The following is a 26,654-nucleotide window of genomic DNA, read 5'->3' as shown; positions in this document are numbered from 1 at the left end:
ACACCTTTTCACCAAACAGCAGGGTGACTACTTGTCTCCCTTTAAATAGGCAGACTGACTGATTATGAGTTTGGAAACACCTGTGATGTCAATTAAATGACACACCTGAGTTAATCATGTCACTCTGGTCAAATAGTTTTCAATCTTTTATAGAGGTACCATCATTTTTGTCCAGGCCTGTTTCATTAGTTTGTTTGGTAACACTTTCTATGAAGCCCACATTTATAATGCATTATAATGGCTTCCATAATGCATTATAATGCATTCATAATGCCTCATAACTACACTTATAAGCAAACATAATGCTTCATGATGCTTTATATTAATGGTCATAAAACATTATAATGTCATTTATAATGAATTATAATGACTTGTTCCATGGATGCTCATGAATACTCATGAACACTACATTCATAATGCTTTATGAGGTATGAAGCCCCGACAATCACAATGCATTATGAGGGCATTCATAACACTTCATAACTACACTCATAATGCTTTATGATGCACTATATCAACAGTCATAAAACATTATATCACTTATAATGAATTATAATGGCTAGTTATATGGATGCTCTTGAGTACTTATGAACACTTATATTATGCTTCATGAGGGCACTCACAGTGCATTATAATGCACTCTTCACTGACTGCTCAGAATACATTATGATTACCTATACACACAACTCAAGTCAACTGTAGTGACAACTCATAGTATGTAATAATAGCCTATGAAGTATCATTAGTCATCATTGTATGCATTAAGCAAAGTGACATACATCTGGATGCATTTATAATAATGCATAATCCATCATAACGCTTCATTGTAGGGGCTAAGTAAAGTGTGATGCATTTGGATGCATTTATAAGAATATATGTTGCATCTTAAGTGATTAGTATGCAAAACATAACACAGTAAATGCGGGTTCTGTAGAAATGGAAACTCAAGGTATTCAAAATACATATTCAAAGTAAGAAAAAGACCAAATATATTTTTACAGTTTATTCAGGGTGTCAAACAAACTAGCTACTATTATAAGAGATATAAAATACAAAATTTAACCGAAGAACGCCCTCCCCCCAGAGGGGCATTAAAGGACGTTTGCTTGAAGCAGCTTTTTAAAGTGCATCTTAACACTTACAGGTAAACAGTATACATATGTAAACACTTGGCCCTTAAGGGCACGATCACACTGAAGTATGTTTGCCAGCTGGGATATGACCATGCCCTAATAGTACAAACAAATAAATTTATTTACAAATACAAGTTTATTCAGGGTGCTCGAACAAACAAGCAACTATTTAAAAAGAGGTATAAAACAATACAAAGAACCTTTCATAAATCCATATCAACACTCATGAACATTAAATTTTCTAATATCATGAAAAAGGCACCCGAGAATGCCATTTCTATGCGATCTCCCAAGCCAGTACTAACACTCAATTACTCTTAAATGCTCTTTTAACAGCTTGGTCGTTCGATTGCCTCCATGACGCCAAATCTCACATTTAAATGTTTGCCAGGCCCTCTCTAAGTTTTGTGTATGGGCTCTGGTTACAGAATCTACAAAGTGTCTCCTGTGGCAGACAGTATGGTGATCATAACCTTCCTCTGACAGAGCTCTTCACTCATCGGTCACAATGCTGGATCCCCTCCTAATATGGAGCTGTATGATGGGAAGAAGCTGCTCTTTGGAACGCTTTGCGAGGATCTTGAAAATGGGTCTCCTGGTGGTCTGCGCAACTTCCAGCATACCAAATACCCATTTTTTATTCCGTCTCCATGCTGGTCCCATTCTCCCCCGGTTGTACTGTCAAACATATTTTTTGTAATTTTCGGATTAATAGTTACATGCACAGGTAATGACATTTCCTTGAATAGAAATACACACACACACACACACACACACACACACACAGACACACACACAGACACACACACCTTACCTTTCTTTTGTGTGAGAACTTGCTTTCGTCCAGCATAACAAAGCAATGATGGCCACCAACTTTCATTTGACATTGAACTCAAAGTTCGCACACAGCACGACTGCAGACCTGCATGTAGGAAACAATGACAATTCAGTTAAGCTGCTTTGTTAAGGTGTATTACTATATTCACACATCCAGCCTCAACTATGGTACTCAAAAACTAACTGTAAAGCCATGGTAGGTTTTGACAAAATTTCAAATCATGCAGCCCATCTGCATGATTTGAAATTCTGTTCCTGTTAACAAAGGCTTCAATCATATTCCACTTTGGAAATTTAATTTGAGATGTTATTCTCCTTTTCACGTTACACAAATTCAATTTTGAATGGCCTGATTATGGTCCCTGCACATTTGATTCAAGTAGGTTAAATAAAAGCAAATATGTGGTCTGTTTTTATACTTTTCTCAGAGATGAAGCCATCTTGGTTAAGGTCCTGCTACTGCCTGTAACACCATCTTCAATAAGATCTGTCTGCTTCAGACGTAATCCTTGGGAGAACCTACAAAGAGATGAAAACAACTTCAAAACCACTTGCCCAATGGACAAAACATTCCATTAACAAAAGGTGGCTCATTGTTATTCTTATGAGTGAGCCACAGTGGCTTTTCATTTCAAATTCCTAGTGCAAGCATAGCTTCCCTGTAGTTGAATGAGAAATATTTAGTTATAAAGTAGGTAATCATTTGTTTCATAGAACACAAATACCCTTTGATATTGACAGAACTTGCTAAAATGTGTAGCTTTAGGAGTCCTTCATGATTCCATTTTAAACCAGCTAAAATAATTATTGCATAAAATAATTGTTTTCCTAATGTCACATTTGCTAATGCTTCCCAAAAATGTGTAATATTGTGGCAACTTCAATATTAATCATAATTTAAGGAAATTCAAGTAAACTGAAAAATGCTTGGAAAAAATAATTTCAGCAGTGAATCTAGAAATAATCCAAATTTTACATTTTCACATCAAATATGGTAAATGCAATTGCCACCTATTTTATACACCTGACTTGAAAACCTTAAAGCAGAAGAACAGTAAGATCAAAATAAAATATTGAGACTTAACCACCTCTAGTTTTTTATACTGTGTTTGTTCAGCATATGGCTAAAACACAAAACTTCATAGAAACTCTTCTCAAACAGAATAACATTAAGCAATGGTCGATACCACCAGCAACTGGACTGCTTGAACGACCACTGAGCCATCTTCTGTTGTTTTTTTAATACCGTGAGACCAATATCGACCCTCCCCCACCCCCTGCACCTGCGATTTCAGCACAGAAATGATTCCCGGTTGAACTCCGGTCACCGTAGGAAAACGCTATGAGCCGCGGTTGGTGTCAACCGCCCTGCCCGCAACAGCTATTTTCTAAATGGAGATATCGTGCCCGCTTCAGCCCCGGTCGCCGGTCCGCCGCCGGACAACACAATAAGCCCCGGGAGTCGCCGGCGGTCGGGGCAAATGTCAACCGGGCTCATTATGTCGTCCGGCGACAGACCGCCTCCGCCAACAGCCGCGACGTAAGGCGGCGGTGGCTGTGACCGTGGCTACTTTGACATAATGAGCCCCAGAAACCGTCACAGCGACTTCTAGCTGAGAAACGTTGTCACCGTTAACTACTAACGAATATCAGGTTCAGTTAGCCAGGTACTTGCTAGCTAAGGTTAGAACAATGTATGCTAACATTAGCGCTAGCTAAAACATGCTATCACACACACGCTCTCCATCGTAAAGCCAAAGGCAGATACACATTTACTTGAATTTAAGTTACCGTCGTCGGTATATAATGTCTACTATTTAATACTCACTACAAAAGTTGCTTTTCGTGCCACGGGCTCTCTGAAAACAGTGAGGTTGTCCTGGTTACTGTCCTCCGTCTCTTCACTTTTGCCGCCACTTCGACCTTTTTCGTATCAATCCTCCGTCTTCTTTCATTTTCTTGGTCAGGCAGGTGCAACCACCATTCTGGCGCGTTACCGCCCCCTAGAAATACGTGTGTACTACACCCACAAACCACATTCAATTTAAAACAATATCCTGATCAAATGAAGAATTCCAGTTTCATGTTCTGCGGCAAATTTTACATTCATTAAATGTAAAAAATACTAGATTCAAACCTAAAAAACATTTGATTCAGTGATCAACCAAATAATTTTCAGTTATTCAAATGTGAAAATATACATTAAATGTACAATAGCTTTGTTTTACTTTTTCAGTGCATAAAGCATTATGAGTGTAGTTATGAAGCATTATGAATGCCCTCATAATGCATTGTGATTGTCGGGGCTTCATACCTCATAAAGCATTATGAATGTAGTGTTCATGAGTATTCATGAGCATCCATGGAACAAGTCATTATAATTCATTATAAATGACATTATAATGTTTTATGACCATTAATATAAAGCATCATGAAGCATTATGTTTGCTTATAAGTGTAGTTATGAGGCATTATGAATGCATTATAATGCATTATGGAAGCCATTTTTATGCATTATAAATGTGGGCTTCATAGAAAGCGTTACCGTTTGTTTTTTTCAATAATTATGTTAATCAACAATTCAAAAGTAATGGCTGATTTTGATTATTTCATTTTCAATAAATTTTTATTTATTGTTACTTTTGTGAGTTTCAAGTGATTTCAGTGAGAATTGTGGGTTTTTCCTTCTTTAACTGAGGGGTACCAACAATTTTGTCCACGTGTGTATTTGCAGTCACTGTGAAGTGTTTCTATTCATTCTGGACCTTTTTCCAGTGATTAGACGCTGTTTGGACATTTCCAGCTGCTCCGATTAAACCTGTTTTGGACATCAAGACGTTTTTCCATCTTTTTCTGAGCTAATATTCAGGAAACAGTGAGTCCTGTGCTGAACCAGAGACTCCTCTGTTCTCCTCTTTTTGTAATAATCTGTCATCATTCTGGGAGGTATTCAGGCAGTTCTGTGTCAGTTTGCAATTCTGTGAACATTTACAAAGGAATAGTTTGAAGAGTTTCAGTCGGGCTTCAGGATGCATCATAGCACAGAAACAGCTCTGTTAAAAGTTACTAATGACCTTCTCATAGCATCAGATAATGCCCTGGGGCCTCATTTATAAAGCTTGCGTACGCACAAAACAGGGCTAGAAAGTGGCGTACGCCACGTTCTACGCAAAGGTTGTGATTTATAAAAACAAACTTGGCGTGAGAATGTGCGCCAACTTTGATTCTTGCTTAAGCACATTTTGGAGACAGAGGGAACGGCAGTGCTGGAGGGTGAAGTGGCGAATTGAAACCAGACTGATCTCAAACCTTTATTGTTATCACATATTAGACTTGTAGAGCCGGATAATCATAAACCCTCATTGTTGTAGATGTTCCTATAGTGCGCCATTCAGCTGACGACTGTATTTGCAGAACTATGTTCATATATCAACAGGAGCGGATTGAACGTTATTTCATTCGGTCGTTTGACCGAAGGGCCGGTATCTGGGGCCGGTGCGGTGATCTTTATTAAATAATTTTGTTTACTGATCACCCGGCGCCCGTATGGCTCATCCATTTGTAGGGCTGGTCTCCGACGCAGTGGCCCGGGTTCGGTTCCTGCCCGCGGCACTTTTATGCACGTCTTCCCCAGACTCTTCCCCCCATTTCCTGTCACTCTTCACTGCAACTATCACAGTAAAAAGGCAAAAAAAAAAGTAAAGAATTTTGTTTATTTATCCATATGCGGCCGAATGGGATGAGCGTCCAACCATTAATCAGCCCTGTACAGGCACACATGCTTCACACCACAACCCCCCAGTGAAAATGAATTTCTCTATGTGAACCGATAAAATGTACATTCAATCAGTGTGCAAATTATTTGTACATCGGACATGATCATAACAAATTTAGTGGCAGGGTGTCCTGGGTCAACACGTGATTCATTCATCCTGACACACAGCAGTGAAGACTGCCGGCCGGCGCTGCGTGAAATGCCGTGGATCAGCAGCTTATTTATATACAGATACATTCATGAGTTACTTTGCATTGACCATTCATGGTAAAATGTGGGCGTGTTGTGGGCGGAATGTGAGGTGGATCCACCTGTGCAATCTTCCAGCTGGTGTCTGATTTATCAAGAAATTGCGTGCAGCTGTGCTTACGCAAAGTTTTATAAATCAGGGGCGAAGGGCATACGCCCATTTTGTATTTTCGGCGTATGCAAACTTTAGTATGGATCCTACGCAATGTTTTATAAATGAGGCCCCTGGTCTCCAGGCCTGTCGCGATAATCAATAAATCAGTTAACCGGAAGATAAATAAAAACATACCCGATAATTTTGTCGGCCTCCATAAATTAATATGTGCGGGCATCATGTTTGTTTCCTCCTCTAAGCTATCAACCACGCTGGATGACAAGAGAGGGTTCACTCTGTGCATTATTCTTGACACCTGGGTGCATAGGATCTATAGCGGAAAGAACGTAATAAGTGAACCCTCCTGTCACTCACTCAGTGTCTTTGTCTCATTCGGAGGAGGCGAAGCCCCTAATGCTAGTGCTAGGAGTAAAAAGTTAGCAAACGTCAATGGCAGAAGAAACGACAGTGCTGGTCTGTAAGCCGAATGCCACAGCCCCAGTGTGGCAATATTTCGCCTTCAAACCGAATGACAAAGGTGAGCCAATAAACACGGACGGTCAGGGGCCAAAAGTATAATCTGTTTTTCTGACCAAACCAACAAACGAAAAAGGGAAAAACGGCTCAATTTTCGTTTTTTCGTTTTCAACCAAAAACGAAAAAACGTTTTTTTTCTTTCTCAATTCAAAACCAAAAATGAAACCAACACAAGCAAATTACGGCCGAATTTCGTTTTTTGGATTTCAATTTTCCGTTTTTTCGTTTCAGGTCTCAAAACGAAAAAACGGAAGCACGTGACCCCTGACCGGGTCAAATGGACTCCCTACCAAAAGAAAAGCCTTACTGATAAATGGGTGATAAAAGATAAATTACGTTAAATAGCGTTTTTATTTTTGCACAGTATTTATTATATACACTACTAGGCTTGTGATAATGTTAGAAAATAATAATAATTATTATTATTAACAACAATACTACTACTACTACTATAATGATAATAATAATGATAGTAATAATAATTACAGGTCTGCTGCCTGGCCTGGATACATCTAATGCACGGACGCGAGATCGTTAAATGTTCACCTTTGCGATAAGTGTGACATCAACCGGCACTCCGGTTGATGCTATGTCTGTTGATCATAAAATACGTGGCTCATTTTAACTTTGTGACATGTCAGCTGCATGGCGTGTCCTGTTGAGAAACTCGGTCGTCCAGGAGGAGCTTGGAGTAGAACTGCTGCTCCTTCATGCCGCTTTACGCGTTGAGAACAGCTGGATGAGGCAGCTCGAAAAGAACCGTTTCCCTTAACTTACTAGGCTACCATTCAGACAGTTATTCCCTGTAATATTATTACGATTACAAAGGAATACATTTAAAGTTACGCATTGATCCGGGCTGTTCTCCACGCCGTCTCTCTCTCTTTTACAGCTGCAGCGGTGTTGCACTTCTTTCTTAAAACGTGTTCAAACTCGCCATATGAGCGCGTTAAAAACTTCCAGTTCAAAAACGCAGACTTTCGCTTCCCCGTTTCCATGGTGACTCGTCGAATCGGGGTTCCATTGATGCTGTCTTTTCAGAGTTGCGGTGCACGCGCTTAACTCCGGGTCAAACTACTCCGAGTTGATTAAACCAACTCAAATCAGCCGTTGTGAAACCGAAAACTCAGAGTTTTCTATCTCAGAGTAGATCAACTCAGAGTTAAGGAGTAAACTCAGAGTTTCTTGAACCTGCTTCGTGAAACGGGCCCCTGGACGACCGAGTTTCTCATCAGCACAGGCCATGCAGCTGACATGTCACAAAGTTAAAATGAGCCACGTATTTTATGATCAACAGACTTAACATCAACCGGAGTGCCGGTTGATGTCACACTTATCGCAAAGGTGAACATTTAACGATCTCGCATCCTCGCATTAGATGTATCCAGGCCAGGCAGCAGACCTGTAATTATTATTATTATCATTATTATTATTATAGTAGTAGTAGTAGTATTGTTGTTAATAATAATAATTATTATTATTTTCTAACATTATCACAAGCCTAGTAGTGTATATAATAAATACTGTGCAAAAATAAAAACGCTATTTAACGTAATTTATCTTTTATCACCCATTTATCAGTAAGGCTTTTCTTTTGGTAGGGAGTCCATTTGACCCGTGACAGTCAGAGGTCACGTGCTTCCGTTTTTTCGTTTTGAGACCTGAAACGAAAAAACGGAAAATTGAAATCCAAAAAACGAAATTCGGCCGTAATTTGCTTGTGTTGGTTTCATTTTTGGTTTTGAATTGAGAAAGAAAAAAAACGTTTTTTCGTTTTTGGTTGAAAACGAAAAAACGAAAATTGAGCCGTTTTTCCCTTTTTCGTTTGTTGGTTTGGTCAGAAAAACAGATTATACTTTTGGCCCCTGACCATGCAGGCTCATCTCAGGCACAACCACACACTCCAGTTTTCCCACCTTGGAGTTACAACGGCCACTCGAGGTGCAGCGGAGCCTTCGTCCCGACAGACAACCATTAATGAGGCTTTTGGTCAGCAAAGTAAATATAAACAGACCAGCGCTAAATGGTGCGCACTCACAGACAGCATCGTTCACTATATTGAGAAAGAAATGCAACCTTTTAATACAGTAGAAAAGCCAGCTTTTTGAGAAATGTTACACGCATTTGACAGACAGTACGAATTGCCTGGTAAAACATACATATCACAAAAAGCAATCCCTGGACTCTATAACCGAGTGAAAGAAGACGTATTGGATGACATCAAAAACACTGCATTTTACTCCGCTCAAACATGACCCCCTACATTAGTTTAACTACACACTACATAACTGCTGACTGGACCCTGTCCTCCAACTGCTTAGAGACCAGGTATGTGCCAGAGAACCACACTGCTGACATCCTGGGAGAAAACCTTAAAGCTGCTGTCCGGAGTTTCCGTTTGTTTTCAATTTATGTATCATTTTTTAACAAAGCTTAAATGTGTTAGTCTAGTTCGATACTATAATATAAAGTTAGTATAACGCGATATGAAAATTTATTCCTGAGCTCCGCCTTCCTCTCATAGACCCCCATGTTATTCCAAAAAGCGCCGGTTGCTGCCGACCAATCAAGTTCGAGCTTCAGCTTTGTCATGCTGTCAATCAACGGTTACGCGCACAGCAAGCAAGCCCATGCAGAGGTGGGCGAGCTACGCACTACGCAACCGCGCGCACATTTGTTTTGCTTGTGGAGGAGAGAGCATCAGGGATCAGCAACTTCCAGAAAAGTTACCAATCCCACGGCTTGTCAGGCCAAGAGACTGCAGGACGTTTTTTGGCTCGGGGTGCTCGCCTCGCTCCCCGACCACGGCCTCCATAGCCCGCCTGACGGCTTCGTTTAGATGCCCGACCTCTGGAGAAGATGTTGGGGCGTCTGGGACGTACTCTTCGTCAGAGGAGTCATGCAATTCTGAACTCTAGATAGAAATAAATAAACAATGTAACACATATACACGCGTAAATGCACTAAGTTTGATAAACAACGTCATCCAGAGGGATACACGAGCGTAATCACATATTGAAACTTTACTCGTTCGTCCTAGCAGATTCATGTTATTTTGGTATTAGGACAAGTTAGACTCAATACAGCATTCTAACGTAATTCCTTTATTATTTACTAAATGTACTAAATGTAGAAGAGGGGAAAACAGCAAAACAGGCGAGATGCTGCAGCACTCCGGGCACTTCTCTCATGTGCACAAATAAAGGGGTGAAATCAGAGGGAGGGACCAACAGTGTTTTGGGAGACGCTGAGATTCAAACTCCGGACAGCAGCTTTAAGACAGCTTTAGCAGACTGGGGACTGGATGAGGACACATTAGTCTGCATCACTACAGACAATGGTGCAAACATTGAGGCAGCAATAAGGAATCTTGGCTGGACCTGGCTTAATTGCTTCAGGCACAGCCTCCATCTTGCTGTGTCCCATGGTCTGGACAGCGACAAAGACCGGACAGCCCGTGCCATAGAACTCTGTAGAAATTTGGTGAACACATTTGACCTGAGTTGGATTAAGAAGAGAGACCTGAGGAAGGCACAGGCTGAGGCCAATCTTCCCCAACACAGTCTAATACTGGTGAGTGATATTTAATTCATTGATAGATAATATATAACACAGTGTGTGTGCACATATGTTAACAGTGGGAATGGAAAAAGACACTACTGAAATAATAACAAATATTATCTTTTCTCCATTATGTTGCCACACTTTGGGGTACTAAGCAGAAGATGGTCGAGAGGGTGCTGGAACAGCTGCCAGCCATAAGATGTGTCCTAGTTGAGGACAGAAAACATGGCCACCTCAACCCAACCTGGCAGGATGTTTCCGTATTGGAGTCCATCAATGCAGCAATGAAGCCACTGGCCGATTTCACCGATGTCCTCTCAGGAGAAAAATGTGTCACAGTGTCCTCGGTTAAGCCTGTGCTGGAACTAATGAAAGGTGACCTTCTCTCTCCAAGCCCTGATGACACTGGACTGTCAGCTAATGTTAAACAAAACATATGCAGGGTATTGACTGAAAAATACAGCCCACCAGCAATCCAAGCCCTCCTAAGAAAGTCCACCATCTTGGATCCAATTATCGTGGCACCATGGAAGAGGAAGGGGCACTGGATGATGTCAAACATCAGCTTGTACAAGAGCTGCTGGACTTAAGAGCCCGAAGGAAGTGGAGAAGGTACCAGTGGTGTGAGCTGCAGCAGATCTGCAGCTGGAGGAAATAAGGATGAACCTCCTGCACCCACAAAGAAGAAGAGGCTGAGTGACCTTCTTCAGAACAGAAGAGCTCAACTCACAGGACAGGTCCGGGCTGCGGCTCCAAAAAGAGAGCAGGCTGACGCAGAGCTGACCAAATTCCTCCAGGAAGATGTACTTGATGCATCTTCTGATCCTTTAATGTGGTGGTATGACAATCAAAAAGATATCCGTTGATGGCCAAGTTGGCACAGAAATACCTCAGCATTTGTGCAACAAACACCAGCTCAGAGAGAATGTTTAGCACAGCTGGCAACATTGTGACACCAGAGAGATCCTGCCTTAAACCAGACAAGGTCAACATGTTGGTGTTCCTTGCTCAGAATCTGCCAAACTAAAGTGGCTACAGATTTGCATTTGGCCTGTGGCTCGTCTGCACTTTTGTTTACCTGTTGTTCTTGTTTACCTGTTAAGGAATAACACCCAATGTTAATTATTTATTGAGGTGCAATTTTGTTTACAGAGACTTGATACTCCATTTTTTTAAAATTGTGTGTTAAGTGTAGTTTTTATTTGTTTTTATTTTCTTAACAGAGACAGGGTCTATTCTTTGTTATTGGTTGTAATTGTGAATTTTATTTAAGTGCAAGTTTTGTTAAAAGAGACTGAGGCTATTTTATTTTCATTCTTTTTGGTTTATTATGTTTGTTCAATTTACATTCCAGTCTTGAGAAATAAAAGTTTATTGTCTTTGACATGGTGTACTTGCATTATTAGGCCATATATTATATGTAACTGACAGTTACATATATGTCCATACATGCACTGAGCAAGACAATGAGAGAACTAAATGTACGCACAGTCCAGAGCACCTTCTTTTTCAAACAATAAAGGAGGAAAGATGAGAGAAAACAAGGACTATTGAGTAGTGATGGCGAGATGAAGCTTCATGAAGCACTGAGGCTTTCCATCCAGTTGGTTCATTCATGGTGCTTCATTTGCTCTACTGCGCCATCAAGTGGACAAATAAAGGTAAAACAGGCAGAGTGCCTATAATGACACACTGGCTTTGCTATGTGAAGCTCTGAATTGTGTTTAAATGATAATGCCAATAAACAAGTAATATACCTAATATAGTGTCTGTTTTTCCTGATAGAGATGGAGAGGAGTGTGGAAACAAATGGGGAGAGATTTGAGATCTGTAGTTTGACTGATTACGGTCAGGTTCTGGTTTTCTGTTTAAATACTTTTAATTGTAATAAGGGCTATGTAAGTAAAACATGCTTGTGGTACCAGTGAAAAACAAAAGTAGGGACAGTATTGTATTTGATTTTATTCAAAACTATGAACATTTTTCCACAGTGCTGGGATTTAGGTGGTTTCTTTTTATTTTTTTGGACAATATTTCTCCAGCTCTTTGGAACACAAACAGACACTTCAACTTTTAAAATACTAGAAAAAAAAATTGAACAAGCGATGTGCGGTGTTGTCACAGTTACTCATATTACACTTCACTTGTCATGTGCCACTTTATTAGGAGAAATCAGGACAAAGTGTTCCCAGAAAGGGGAGAATCTTCTGTTTTTGGTCTTCTTCTATGGAGAAAAAAAAACAGTCTCAAACCGATTGCAAGCAAAGATGCAGCAGACAAAAATCCAACAAATGTGAACGGGGAATCCATTGTGTTTCACTGCCCCTTATATTTTGAATTGCAGATCAAACCTACGAACCAGTTCCTGAACCAGTCGCGCAGTATAACCAGCTCATGAGGCTTTGAACGTCATCATTTTAGACTCCTCCCCTAAATGAAGCAAGCCTCGATACGCGCTTCGTGGAAACGCCCCCTCCATTACTCGACAGACTTCGAATCCTCGGCACATCTCATAACATCACTACTACTGAGTCTTCATTGTCTTTAAAGTTCAGCCAAAAGAAATAGAAATGTTCAGCACAGATGAAAGTAACAGGTTTTTTCTGGAAGCAGTGCAGCTGATGCTTGTATAGTTAAATCATGTAGTCATTTGTAAAGCACACATTACTCCCAACATGTAGGAGTAAAGTAATAAACTCGAATAACCAATGAGGATAAACTCACCAAGGAAGAATAACGGAAAGAAAGGGGTGGACAGTGTTAACCTGTCGTAATCTGACCTAAAACAGGAAAAGTTCATTCTGATTTAATGCCAGACACTGGGGGGAAAAAAGGTTGTCATTTTTATATGGTGTATGTAAACTTCTGGTTTCAACTGTTGCTGAGATATGCGAACATCCACTGAGCTCTAATGGGTAAATGAAGATTTAGTTACCAGATACATCATCAATATAGCCTAGCCACGCTAGACCTATGTTTCTGACGGCACAAGGGTCTAGGGAAGCTCGACAGGGAGGGAGGCGGGCTAAAAGGTTGTCTATCAAATCACTCTGCAGCAGTTGGGCAGGTATACAACCAATCAACGCAACGAATAGGCTGACGTAGTTCCTAGAGCGCCGGCGGATTGTGGCTAAGTCCCATTAGCTTCCCAACCAGCGGAGTCAACTGGTACATTAAGGATTTGCCATATCCCGTCGGCATAAGTCCAAATACGTCTTTCTTCTCAATGAAACACTTCAGTGCCGTCCTTTGTTTATCTTTCAAGTTGAATTTTAGCTTCAAATCTTTAAGGGCTGTGGCCAAAGCCGAGTCCAAAGATAACTGTTTATTGTGCGCCGGTTGTTTCTGTCAGAATCGTCACGCCTCTGTCGTCACTTAGTTACGCCCGCCTTCTGACTCTACACTTCATGGTGATTGGTCCGGCCAGTTTTAGGAGCATCCAACCTCAAGCCTTATGGAGGGTAACTAGACCCACCCTGGCAGAGAATTAAATTCGTTGCCGTGGGTTGTCTAGCGCGGCTAGGCTATCATCAACATATAATTTCTGAGTTTGTTGCTGAAATAACCACTGTACCAACGAACACTTTCTCCATGTTTTTCCATAATTTGTTACAAGCTGCACTAATCTCCAGCTGGATCTAAGATGATTTTTAGGGTAACTGGTAGAAAAATAATGGACTGTCACTTTTCAAAAGATCCACAAACTTACTGTGTCAAAGATAAAAATGTGAAAACGTGAAGTTTATTTGCAAAAACAGATAACTCAATTTTTATAATTATTCACAAAACTTACTTTCTTATTGTTTACTTAATTTTTTTCTCTATTGTCACATATTTTCTACTGAATCAAATCCACTCAACTTCAGTTTGACTGATCTTATCTCAAGTAAATAAAACGTTTTCCAAAAAACCCATAAAAATGGACTTATCCGTTTTTGCAAACTCTTCACTTGCTGATTTGATTGTTCCATCGGCCAGCAGATGTCGCCATTTATATTTAAAGTTTCCTAAACTTACTGGAAGCCAGACCAAGAGTCAAAGAACATCAAAAATAACAATAAAGACAAAAACTGTTTATTTCTACTTGCCTTTATTAAAAAATACCAACAGAATCCTGACATGCACGCAGCCACACACACACAAAGCAGAATCCATCCATGTGAACGACACACACACTGTTTGACATCATATAGAGAAACCGTGAAAATGAAAAGAAAAAACAACAAAAGCACATTCTTGGCAAGCCGACACTTAATCTACAACAAAACCAAACCATGGATAAGTGAAGGGTTTCATTTCAAAAGACTTTGCATCCAATTTGCTGCTAATTAAAGGTAGAGGATAAAAATGACCTGACGTTCCCCATTTGAGTTCCAAAAATATACAATATTTATATAATTACATGCAGTGAAATCTCCGGCTGGCAGCTCGTTTTGGAAGGAAACTCTTCACTTTAGAAAACCTGACGACCAAACTGCTGCTGCTCACTTCTGGTTCACATTCAGACCAAACAAAAAACAGGAAATCTACAAAAATAGACCATTTTACACTTTGCATGTTGAGGAACCATCACCGCTTCTTCTTCTTTAACCTTACAGGTCGTCTCTATTCACATATGGACAGATGAACAGGAGCTACCGTCGCTAAGCTAACGGACGCTTTTATTCACTTGGAATGAAACCGAGTCAGTGGCGGTGATCAAGAACGCAGCTCTTTGTTTAGAGTCGAACGAGTACATCTGGTACTTTTATTCTGAAGATATGACGACACTTTTCAAACAGGCAGAGGAGAAAAAAAACCGCTCCTGTTATCGACGAGAACTTCCAAATAATAAACCTGGAAATGAGAGTAAATGTGGTTTAAATCCAAGCTGCAGTTTCATGTTTCAGTTTGTTTTCTGTTAACCCGGAGGCCTCACAGCGTTCTGGAGGTTTTACTTTGGTTTCTGCACAGAATGAAAATCAGCGACATGAAGAACATTTACAGTCAGTTAGGTGGTTTTAAATGTGTTGCTGTTCAGTTTAGTGCTGCTGTAATTATCGACAAATCTAAATGAAATCAATTCAACAAAAGCTTAACAAAAACAGGATTTTCAGACTGATGCTTAGATCTCCTTCCTCTGACGGTTTCTTGGCTTCATTTCACAATAATTCCAACGAACATCACTAAAACAGCAGCAAACCAAAGAAAACAAACCTGACGTTGATTCTTCCATCCTACTTAGAGATTATGATTCCAGATGTGATGTTTTCAGACACGTTTCTAAATCAATGAAGACTTTGATAATGACCTCTGAGGCCTTTTTGTGCTGAATGTTTCCAAACTTCCTGCTCTAAATCAACAGTCTTCATGCTTTCAGGATGATTTTCAATCAGAAATGGGAGGAAACCAGCAGCCACGAGTTCTACACAGGAGTGTTTCTTTTTGGTTGTTTGACTTAAATAATATTTGGAGGAACTCAAGAAAAATAGAAGATTTACTTTGTCTTTAATGGTTGTTTGGATAAAATGAGACATTTCACCACCTGTTTGTTTTCTGCTGGACTCTGTTCTCCAATGAGAACCACTGATCTACAGCAGCATCAAACTGTGAGGTGCCTCAGCTGATCCCTCACTAGAACCTTAATTTGAAATCCAGTCACTTCCTGTTGACGGCGTCTAAAACTGAACTAAACTTTCTGTTTAGACGCTCTTTTCCTTGAACTCTGCGTCGTGGTTTCATGACGTTCGAGCGGCTAAGACCGTCTTCCCGTTTGCACCGGTGTGACATCACTTCCTGCTCTGCGCTGTCATTGGCTGACGATGAGCTGCCTCAGGTAGGACTGGGTGAGGCCTCGCAGCTCCTCCAGGGTGTAGTCCTCCGGCATCGGCAGGCGGCTGATGTGTGGCGCCAGCTGAGCCAGCGGGACGCCGAGCGAGTCGGACGAAGCGTCGCCCTGCTGGAGGCTCAGAACCACACGGAGGATGTTCGCCACACGCTTCGCCATTTCTGGGAGGAGGCAGGAGGGCGGAGCTTAGTTAGACTGCAGGTTCCACCAGACTGAGCAGAACGTTCTCTCAACACTTTAGGAAACATTGTGGAACAACTTGTGGTCATAGAATGTATTTCTACAAAAAAGCTCAGAACACTGGAGACTAAAGGTTCCACTCTGGTTAATAGATCACGGTACTGGAACATTTTAAATAAAAAAAAAATCATCTAAAGCTCTGATCAACTCTGAAAAACATTCCTGACTTTATGAGAACGTTCTTCCTTTGTTATCACAGAACAGAACCTACAGAATCCTCCAAACATCCTCTGAATGTTAAAACGTTCTCTTAACTCACAGGAACGTTCTGAAATGAGGAACATCATTAAAGGATCATGTGAACATTAGATTTAAACTTGTAAGTTTCTAAAGTTTGCAGCTCGACGACGTCAGATCGTCTAAAAACAGCAGAGAACTCTAAACTGAAGTCATTTTTCTTAAATTTCAGGTTGTTGATGTTTAGTAAAAAGATAATTCCTTAAGTGTGCTCTAAATCAGAGGAACCATGAGGAGCTGTGGTTATTTACAGGTTATTATGCTCTGGTTTTACTGGTTTTACTGGAGATCAGACTGGACTGGATGTGGTCCTTTGACTCCTCTGGTCTACAGTTACATCACCAACTACCAGCTGGCATGTACACCAGTGTTTTCAGTCCTACTCGTGTTCCCATGGAAACGCAGATCGTTTTCTCTCAAAGCAAAGGAAATACTTCAGTGTTTTCAGGTGACACGTTGTCATGGATCACCAGCTGATGTATCTTTCAGAATGAGCAGCTGGTCTGTAAAACAATCAGACTGAAACGGTTTAGCGTCGGTCAAACATGGCCGCCGTGCTCCTACCTGATTGGGCGAGCCGGTCTCTGGCGGTGCTGCAGGGCAGCAGCTCGATTCTGCTGCAGAGAGACGTCACGTCGGTGTAGAGACGCTCCAGCTCGTAGCCGGCGCTCTCCATCTGAGGAGGAGAGAGTCACGGGTTAGAGGTGGAAATCACAGTGATTAGTGAAAAACAACCACAGTACGTCCAGTTTACAGTCACTGATGTGTGGAAACAATACAAAGGTTATTAACACTGTACACAAACATCCAAGCTGCTGAGGATTTAGAGTTTCAATGTTCAGGTTAGAGACATTTTCTAGTGTTCATATTCAAGTTATTGACAGTTTTATTAATTAACATCCAAGTTCTTGACAGTTTTGTGCATCAACCTCCAGGTTACTGATGGTTTTATGTGTTGGTTACTGATGTTTTCAGAATAATATTTTACATAGAAATCATCAGAGAACACAGCGTGGTGTAACAGATGCTGTGCTTTGTCTTTTTCTGGATGTGTAGCAGCTCTTAGAGGAGCTCTGAGGGGTTTTACCTGCTGGATGTCCTGCAGAGTCTTGATGACCCTGATGTAGTCCAGGTAAACCCTCCCTGCAGTGTCCCAGTCCTGGATGGTGGCGCTGTGTTCAGGGACCGCCAGACCCTCCAGGAACTCCAGCAGGTAGTCGTGGTTGTCGTTGATGATGCAGTCTGCAGGAAAAATCAGAAGCTTTTATCATGATGTCATCATCTGGACGATGTGAGACCAAACTATCATTCAGCGGACCTTCATGACTCCTCTGGGTGTCGACTACCAGAATATTCATACTTCTGTGAGATGTTAAAGTTTTAATGCCTCTGAGCATTAATATTTTAGGTTTTTGATGCTTTACTGTGTTAATATCCAGGTTACTGATGCCTCTGTGAGTTAACAGATTATTATGAGGTTATAACCGCGTTTCCAATAATTTTGTAAAGTAATATGAAGGTTATTAATATTTTTGTGTGTTAATATCTGGGTTTATCATACATTGCATGTTAGAATTCAGTTAATTGATACTTTTGTGCGTTAATATCCAGTTTAGTAACCAACATTTCCCAGTAACGGTGACTCCAACCAGCCCTACCTGAGGCCAGGTGCTGGATGAGCAGGCGATGGCACTGGTTCCAGTATCCGGCCCGGTACAGGTGCAGCGCCTGCTGGTGCCGGTCGGCGTCGCGTCGGGCCCGGGTGGCCTTGGCCTCGTGGATCCAGCGCTCCGGGACCAGCAGCCTCTCGGTCAGGAAGCGCTCTCTGCGGACCGACTCGTCCGTCTCCTGCAGGGGGCAGTGGAGGGTCAGCATCTCCCTCACGGCTCGCTCCCGCTGGCTGAACACGAGCAGAACAAGCAGAACGTTAGACAGACCAAAGAGCTCACTGCTGCCCCCTACAGCCACAAACCGTCACTACAGCTCCACATTCTGACTCAGAAAAACCTTTTACTGCTTTACATGCAGCTGCACAGATCATACATGTGGCATAGATGTACGCAGACTGCACACGTTAAGGGTTGTTTGGATCATTTACACTGTAAAAAAAAAAAAACATCCTGTGGAAGAAAATGGCAGCAAAAGTGCCACAAAACTGGACAAAACTGTTGAAGTACTTTCTCTCTAAATATAGCTTCATATAACAGGAACTGGTGAAGTTTTTGAGAGCAAAATAAATATTTTTTTTATCTTAAATTGAATGTTCTACTTACTATGATGAAAACTGTTCCATTTTTTTTTTGCTATTTTCAGTCATAAATTCAACATTAAGAGAAAAAAACAAGTCTGATGCACATTATTGATTCAAAATAGTGTAAAACTTACAGAGAAGACATTAACTGCAGATTGTAAATTAGTAAAACTATAAATTTAAAATCATTTCCAGACCACGACAAGTTGTTTGGATCAGAAAGGAAAATACTGGATTGTTGGTTTGCGTCTCATTTTTGTGATATTTTGTCTTGTTTTTGTCATTTTGCTTTGCTCTAGTCGTTGTTTTGTGTATTGTAGGTTTTGCTTCTCACTTATGTCATTTTTTGTCTCGTTTTGTCGTTTGTCCATTTTTTTGTCAGTTTGTAACTTTTTTGTCAAATTTTTGGTGTTTTGTCTCATTTTGTTTCTTGTTTGTGTTTCCTTTGTCTACCTTCTATTTCTTGTCATTTTGTCTCATTTCTGTAACGTTTTGTCTGTTTTTGTCTGAGTTTTGTCGTTTTGTTTCCTTTTTTGTCTCACTTGTGTCGTTTGGTTTTTGTCATTACTGTCTCATTTTTGTAATATTTTGTCTTTTTTGTCGTCTTTTTGTCTGAGTTTTATTTGTCTCATGTTTTGTGTCTAGTTTTTGTCGTTTGTCCATTTTTTTGTCTAATTTTTTTTGTCTTTTTGTGTTGTTGTGTGCATTTGTCTCATTTTTGAAGTGTTTTGTCTTGTTTTGTTGTCTTTTTTGTTTGACTTTTGTGGTTGTGATCCTCCAGTAAATCCTCTGGTTCAGGTCCAGGTGACTAAACGTTGTGTTCCTTTGTAGACACTCTGATCTGGAAGTTGTGATGTGGAAATGATAAACTGAGGATGAATGCTGATGAAGCTGAATTCATTTTTCTTGATAAATTTCAGGTTCTTCATACTGTTTTGTAAAAAGATAAATCCCTAAATGTGACCTTTTCTGTGCTAAAACAGAGGAACCATGAGGAGTTGTGGTTATTTATCTGTTACTGTGTGGTGGTTTTACGGCTGTCATTTACCAATTATCCACTGCAGATATAACTGGGTTGACTGTGGACCCTGAACTGGAATGAGTTCGACCCCTCTGCTCTCAGGTGCAGCCGATTGGATGAAAGAAAAGCGTCCTAGCCGGCCTCCCTGTGGACCTACCTGTGGTCGGGGATGTGCAGCAGGATGAAGACGGCCATGTGCCAGAGGCCGGCGCTCTCCAGCTGGGCGGCGTAGCTGGTGTGGAGGAGTCCCTGCCGAGAGGAGCTCAGGTGTCCGTAGTGCAGCGCCTGCAGGACGCCCCACAGGTGCCAGCTGAGGCGGTAGTCCAGACGCTCCCAGGTGACGGTGAGAGGATCCAACAGCTGCTGCAGGCTGTAATGTCTGCAGGGGGAGACGTCCAGCATCAGGCCAGGAGAACAACAACGTGATCACAACGTCATCTCAGCTGACGGATATGAACCCATAACGGTCTGACATATGTGATGTTGAACAAGCAGACGCAAAGGAAGCCAGAAAGCTGCATTATGGGAAACGTAGGAACAGATCAGAGCATCTTAACCCTTTATTTATCCGTCTGTTTTAACTTTAATAGAGCAAAATAATTACTGCAGTAAATGTTTCCTCCTGCAGAACAAACACACATCAGGGTTTTAAATGTTTAACACCAACACATTCATTCCTAACACTCACATGCATTTCCAGATTAAAAACAGGAGCAAATTCAAAGTGAACATACCGTTAAAAACTGTATTTAAGTCCTTTGGTTCACAGTAATTTGGCACTAAAACTCACCTTAAACATACTTTTTTAGACACATTAGTGATAACAGATTAACAGTCTAACAGCAGTTTTCCTTTTTAAATGAATGAGTGTGTTTTAGTTTTTCAGTTCTTTAAAAGCAAACAAAGTCAGTTCCTTCTAAATGTTCACGTACTCGGCCGTAACCATCAAAATGAGAATTCCCACGTCGTGAACAAACCTTGAATGTGCCTGAAAGTATTCTGAATGACTGAGGTTTATTTATTCACAGCTTTCATCCTCCTGCAGCTTTGAAATGTTTCAGATCATCCAGAAACTGTAAAAACTGAAATAATCTTAATATTCAGGTCCAGTCCTAGTTGACACGCTCAATAATGCAGATCTTTCTGTCCTCCAGACTCTGATATGAACGTCTACATTCTTCTCTGCAGCAGTGGTGAGCGCTGTGTGTTTACCTGTCGCTGTAGAGTTTGAGCAGGTGGAAGCAGATGTCGTACAGCGGCCGTTTGGACTCCTCCTCCTCCTCTGAATCTGGCTGATCTGCCTCTAAGTAGGGCGGTAGAGGGGCGCAGGCGTATTTTCCGCTCTCACAGGAGCCCTACGGGGGAACAATAAACGGTTAATGGTAAAACCAGTAAAGCAGATGAAGGAAGCCCCTCTAAGTATCCAGGACTCCAGCGGCTCACCTGAAAGGCGGCTTCGTATCTGGCGAGGGCGTCGGCCACAGAGGCGGTGGGAGGCAGCATGAACCAGAGGTGGACGGCCACGCAGCGCTTCCAGTCCAACTCAGAGCAAACGTTCACCACCGACTCAGACGACTGCCACACCTGCAACCAGGAAACACATTTAGACTGACGGCTGAGGTAAAACCATGAAACCTTTATAACGTAAAAAGTTCAGCAGCAGAGAGGCCAATCGTGTCACTTTTACCATGACTCTGATTCTGTCATCGACCCAAACCCTACAGGGTCCACGTGCAGCCCAACAGTTCAGATCAAGAAAATGGATAAACAGCTTTAAAATTCATCATGACAGAGCTGGAATCCAAGCATTCTCTGCAGGACTGTGGAATAACACAGCCAAAACACGGTGGGAAGTTTCAAATTCTCAGTCTCTGATCTATGGATATTCTACAACTAGTCGTCCCCAAAGTACGATCTGAACCGGGCAAGAAAGCGTTTAGGTTTTCTGCACCAAATACTCGGAATAAATTACAACTTCAAGTGCTTGTTCCACTGAGAGAGTTTAAAGTTCTGGTGGAATCATTACAGTCTACCTGGTCTGTGTGCAGGCTTTAATGTTAGTTTGATCTGTAGTTTACGGTTTGTAATGTGACAATCAGGTCTCTGATCTCAATCGGACTAACCGGGTTAAATAAAAAAAAGTTAGAAAAAACTACCAGTAAGTTCTGTGAAAAGGAACCTGGTTTGTTGGGTTTCTTACTTCACCTTACCTTGTGAAGTTCCTACAGAAAACAGATGCCATTTATTGACGGTGTGTAAACAAAATCGATTCTGTCTGCTGACTGCTCAAAACCCCTCACCAAAAAAAGCAACAACAGGAAGGCGTGTTAGACGTAATTAAACCGTCTGCACAAGTCCGTTAGGGTCCACGGACCATCAGTGGCAGCCCAACATGAGCGACTGTTTGCACTACAAGTGTGGTAACTGCCAGGAAAACTAATTTTTGTTCTGAGGACAGGCGATGAGATTCTCCATCATCCACACCTTTACTATTATCAGTAACAGAGCTGTGACTGAAGGAGTTTCTGCAGGACTTCAGAGATGCTTTGATTTAGACGTCAAAGGAGCCAAAACAGTGAGAAGTTCTACATTCTCCAGATATCCTGAGTTCAGCCACTACCTGCTTTACAGCAAATAAACAGTATGGTGCTACAGTTTAATAATGAAGTAGATATTCTGTATTTTGGTTCAGGTGTAGTCTGAACAGAATCACATCCGTTCATCAGAAAGAGCTCATCGATGCAGAAAACATGAACTGGCCTTTAGGAGGAAAGTAACTCCAGTGTGTTGTACGCAGAGAAGAAAACAGTTTTACACCAAATGTTTATCTTGCTTCACTAATAAACTCTGGAAATAAACCCAGCGTGTCGTACAGGTTTGCCAGCGAGCAGCGTGAAGATGCGAAGTCGTTCTTCTGGCAGGTAGCAGTCGGTCTGCATGCGGTTCCAGTCGGCCAGCTGGAGGGCCAGGAGGTCCCGGCAGTACTGAGAGCCCATGGCCTGGGACAGCAGCAGGGATAGACGGTGGTCTCCTGGACGGACAAACAGGTGGACGTTAACACTTCACATTATTTACTTTCTGTAAGTCCAGATAAGGTGACTCAGACCTTTCTGCGGGTTACTGACACATTTTGGATCAGATTAATTTGAAGAATCCACTTTCTGCACATTTACAGGTTCATGGAGTCCTTTCAGGGTCTACTGATGTACCGTTAGACACTTTAAAGGCCACATCACATGGTTTCTCTCATTTCTTCTCAGCTTCCGTCTGAAACGCTCCAGAACCTACTTTTACGTCGTCTTCATATTGACCCTCCAGTTTCCTGCTCACCTTCCTTCTGAGCGAGTCGACACGCCTCGCTGATGCGGTTTCCTGTCAGGTAGCTGAACATGGCCTCCGTGTGGCGCCCCTTCCCCACCAGAGCCACCTCCTCCTCCACCCTGCAGGTGGCGCCGTGGGACAGCCAGGCAGAGAAGGTCCGCCGCCTCTCCAGCTGCTGCTCGTAGTCGCTGGGCGCCTCGACGTCGGGCTCCTGATCCGAGGGGCCCAGCCGGCCCCACAGAGCCTCACACAGGGTCCAGACCTCGGCCCAGTGACCCAGGAGGGCTGGAAGGGAAACAGAGAGTTAAGAAGAAAATCCTACAGAACAGCAGAGTGGACTGAAAACTGGAGGACCTGAACAGACCGTAAAACCTCTGGTCCCTCAGATATGACATGCTGCACATCATTACTATAGCAGTGTAAACAGAAGGAGCCAAATAAAGGGTGTCCTGATCAATAAAATGACCGACAGATTGTTGCTTAAAATCAAACTGAATGCATAAATGAATTCCCCTGGAGGACCCCTCTGAACAGTTTAAGTGTTTTTTGTTTCTGTCTCATTTTTCAAGTCCTGCAGCTCTACAGAAACAGAAAAACCACGAAGGAGAGAAAACTCAGAGAGAAAGAGGAATCATTACCAGAGAATTCTGATATCTGAATATCTTGGTTTAAGGCTCCGATTTTGTTTATTCTGGTGAAACCAAAAGTCAAATCTGACACGTTAAGGGAACATCAGAATGTTAGACATCAGATAAGTGTATTTTTGTCTAATTTTTCAGTTCCTTGCTCTGATCCTTTATGTAACTTTGACCTGCCTTTTAAATCCAGTGGCAGGTTTTCAGATTCACTTACGGTCTGCGTCTCCCTGCTTGTCGTTCAGCTCGGTGATCCACTCGGCATACTCGTGCAGCGCCGCCACGCCAAGCTGCGGTCGCACCAGCGGGCAGGCGGAGGCATCAGGGGTGCTGATGGTGCTGTGCTTCAGGCAGATCTCCAGGGGGCGCTGCAGCACCGCCTGGCTCTCTTCATCCTCCTCCTCCTCGCCGGTCTTCCCCTGTGGAGGCTCCAGACCCACCAGCTGCTCCACCACCACCTTATAGGGGCTTTCTGTCAGTCTGAAGAAAAACAGTTCAGTTTGGAAAGGATTTTTCCTTTTAATCAAATTCAAGCCTTTATTCTGTAAACTACACCTCAGCTAATAAAGGTTTCCTAATCCACTCCATCTCTGCTCTTCTGACTCAGACACAAATCAACAGTGCTTCCTTTATTTCTGAGCAAAGTAAACACAAAATATAAAACCTTTTCCTGTCACATTTGAACAAAAATGTAAACAGACATTAAATGCATCACGACATCAGTCAGTTCTTCATAAAGCCATTAATACCAACGACGTTCATGCACGTATGAATCATTTTACAAGAAGATAACAGAACATGATGCACCGTTTTTACAACTTGATCTAATAATGTCGATGTTGGTTGGTGTTTGGCTGCTGTCAGATCATATCTGCACGTCCTCTCTACCATGTTAAGAAAACAGTGAATCTAGTTTCACCACTAAACGGTCTTACATGTGTTTTACAAATATCTTGCGTCTTGTCTGACATGAGAAGATGGAACAGCTTTGAATGTAGTTCCACTAGGGACTAGATGATATCAAAATACGTTGTTGCTCTTCTTTTTCTGTCTTTTGACTGATATAAATGTGAAAACAGTGTTAAATTACGAATACAAGGGGTCCTCGGTTTATGACGTCCTCAACCTACGACGTTTCCTTGTTATGTTGGAACTGGTTACGTTGAGCTAGTTGGTGAGTGGAGTGGATAAATATGTCGTCATGCAGTGCTATCAGACGGCTTTGTTTCCATTCTCTGGTTGTACTCCACCTTGGGCTGTTCTATACTGACAGTCAATAGAAGCTTTGAGGTATAAATGTAGACAGAATTCTACTTGTAGGGGGGTTGTAATTATTCATGGTGGATTTACTGATGATCTAGTGCCCTGGTAGTTGAGATAATGATGAGTTGTCATTTTGTCATGATTCATTGCACATGGGTTGGTCACTTTGCAAAAGTGAACCAAATACACACCAAGCCATACTCAGTGAGTATCTGCACAATGTGAGAATGGGTTTGAAGGCCTATATAAAGGCCCAAAAAAGGCCACCATTGTTAGTCCAGTGAACAGCATCGTGCCGCGTCTATCACATGAACAACGTCTCCGGGCACTGGGTATGGTGGAGGCCGCTTTGAGCTACAGTGATGTATCCAGGCGTATGGGCTGTTCCCAACCCACAATCAGAAGCCTGGTCCAAAGCATGCGCCGACGGATTGCTGCCTGCATCCAAGCAGATGGAGGCCATACTCGGTATTGACTGTTGTGACTTTGTGTTTGGCAGGTGCCGTTTTCTTTTGTGAAATTCTTTATTTTGAAATCATTCTTGAAACTTTAGATTTTTGTTTCTGTATGCCAACATGCTAAACAAATGATTCATATGAAGAAAATCCAGTTTGGGGCTTCAAAATAAAAATTATGTTGAAAAATATGGTCTCAAAGTTTCTATTGACTGTCAGTGTACATTCACTAACTTTTACCTTCATTATGGCTCCCAGTGTAAGTCAGACTCTTCTGATGCTTGGAAGAAAAGGAAAGCCGTCTCCATGGAAGTGAAATTGGACAGAATAAAACGCTGGGAACAGGGCAAAACACCTATGAACATCAGCCGGTTGCTTTGCCTAAGTCACACGAAGAACTGATCGATATCGTGATGCACGTAAAGGCTTCGTTTACATTTTCGCCAAAGATCCGAAGTACGGCGAAAATCAATTTAAGTCACGGCGTAGGAATGGGACTCTGATGTCAAGGACTAGCTGCTATAAATAATTATTGAGGGCAAAACAACCTAATCTATTGTTATTTTGTCCTGTGCAGTCGGCATGTTTGCGTCTCTTACGGTTTGCTCCTGGCAGGTTTAGGCAGGAAGCTGAAGTCGGTCTTGGATGCCAGGTCTTGGTACTCCAGCTGTTTGGATGTTGGTGAACTCAGCCGGCTGCCGCAGTGAGCCAGCGTCCAGCCAGGACCCCACCCGACCCGGAAGGAACGGACCGCAAACAGCCCAGTGTCCATCAGCAAAGCTCCCTGCAAAACAACAATACGGGTTTCTACTGTGGAGGACAGCGGTCACACCAAGACAAAACTCACTGTAAGCACCTGAAACGTTTCCACATGACTGAACAAACCACTGACCTTCCCCTGAGTGACCGACTCCTTCATGGGGACGGGGCCACCCAGCCGCCGGACGCCGACCGTCCTGATCGAAGGCTCCGGAGTCCTGGGAGGAACCAGGAAGGAGGAAGGTCCAGGCCCCGCCCACTGCAGCGAGCGGGCGGGTTCGATCACTGACGGAGACGCCCGAGACAACGGCAGAGGAGGGCAGGGAGAGTCCGAGAGCTGAGAGAGGAGGCCGGAGGTGAAACGAGCCTGAAGGAGACCGCCGACTGTAGGGGGAGAGAAGGTTTGTCCAGTCAGACAGCGACTGATCAGAAACGAGCTGAGAGGACAGATTTGTG

At 42.2% G+C, this 26,654-nt stretch overlaps 1 protein-coding gene across 3 annotated transcripts in view; it reads right to left on the bottom strand.

Annotated features, from left to right (window-relative positions):
* The window catches only part of nup98 (nucleoporin 98 and 96 precursor), a 132,802-nt gene that overhangs the window by 79,354 nt on the left and 26,794 nt on the right, over positions 1–26,654 (bottom strand). For 2 of the 3 annotated variants that reach the window (XM_051937940.1, XM_051937941.1), the window contains exons 24-35: positions 26,332–26,582; positions 26,039–26,223; positions 23,939–24,201; positions 23,096–23,371; positions 22,639–22,796; positions 21,209–21,349; positions 20,978–21,120; positions 19,923–20,144; positions 18,152–18,393; positions 17,581–17,735; positions 17,058–17,169; positions 14,263–16,177 (exon numbers count right to left, since the gene is read on the bottom strand). In XM_051937940.1, the coding sequence (XP_051793900.1) occupies positions 15,978–16,177; positions 17,058–17,169; positions 17,581–17,735; positions 18,152–18,393; positions 19,923–20,144; positions 20,978–21,120; positions 21,209–21,349; positions 22,639–22,796; positions 23,096–23,371; positions 23,939–24,201; positions 26,039–26,223; positions 26,332–26,582 (2,348 nt within the window). In that variant the 3' untranslated portion in view covers positions 14,263–15,977. Of the gene's footprint in view, positions 1–14,262; positions 16,178–17,057; positions 17,170–17,580; positions 17,736–18,151; positions 18,394–19,922; positions 20,145–20,977; positions 21,121–21,208; positions 21,350–22,638; positions 22,797–23,095; positions 23,372–23,938; positions 24,202–26,038; positions 26,224–26,331; positions 26,583–26,654 lie in introns of those variants that run through there. The other variant, XR_007937293.1, reaches the window with a different exon arrangement.

The sequence above is a fragment of the Acanthochromis polyacanthus genome, chromosome 17 (genome assembly GCF_021347895.1).
Source record: "Acanthochromis polyacanthus isolate Apoly-LR-REF ecotype Palm Island chromosome 17, KAUST_Apoly_ChrSc, whole genome shotgun sequence".
NCBI lineage: Eukaryota > Metazoa > Chordata > Actinopteri > Pomacentridae > Acanthochromis > Acanthochromis polyacanthus.
Note: the sequence above shows the minus strand (reverse complement) of the source record. Positions and strands in the feature narration are given on the sequence as shown.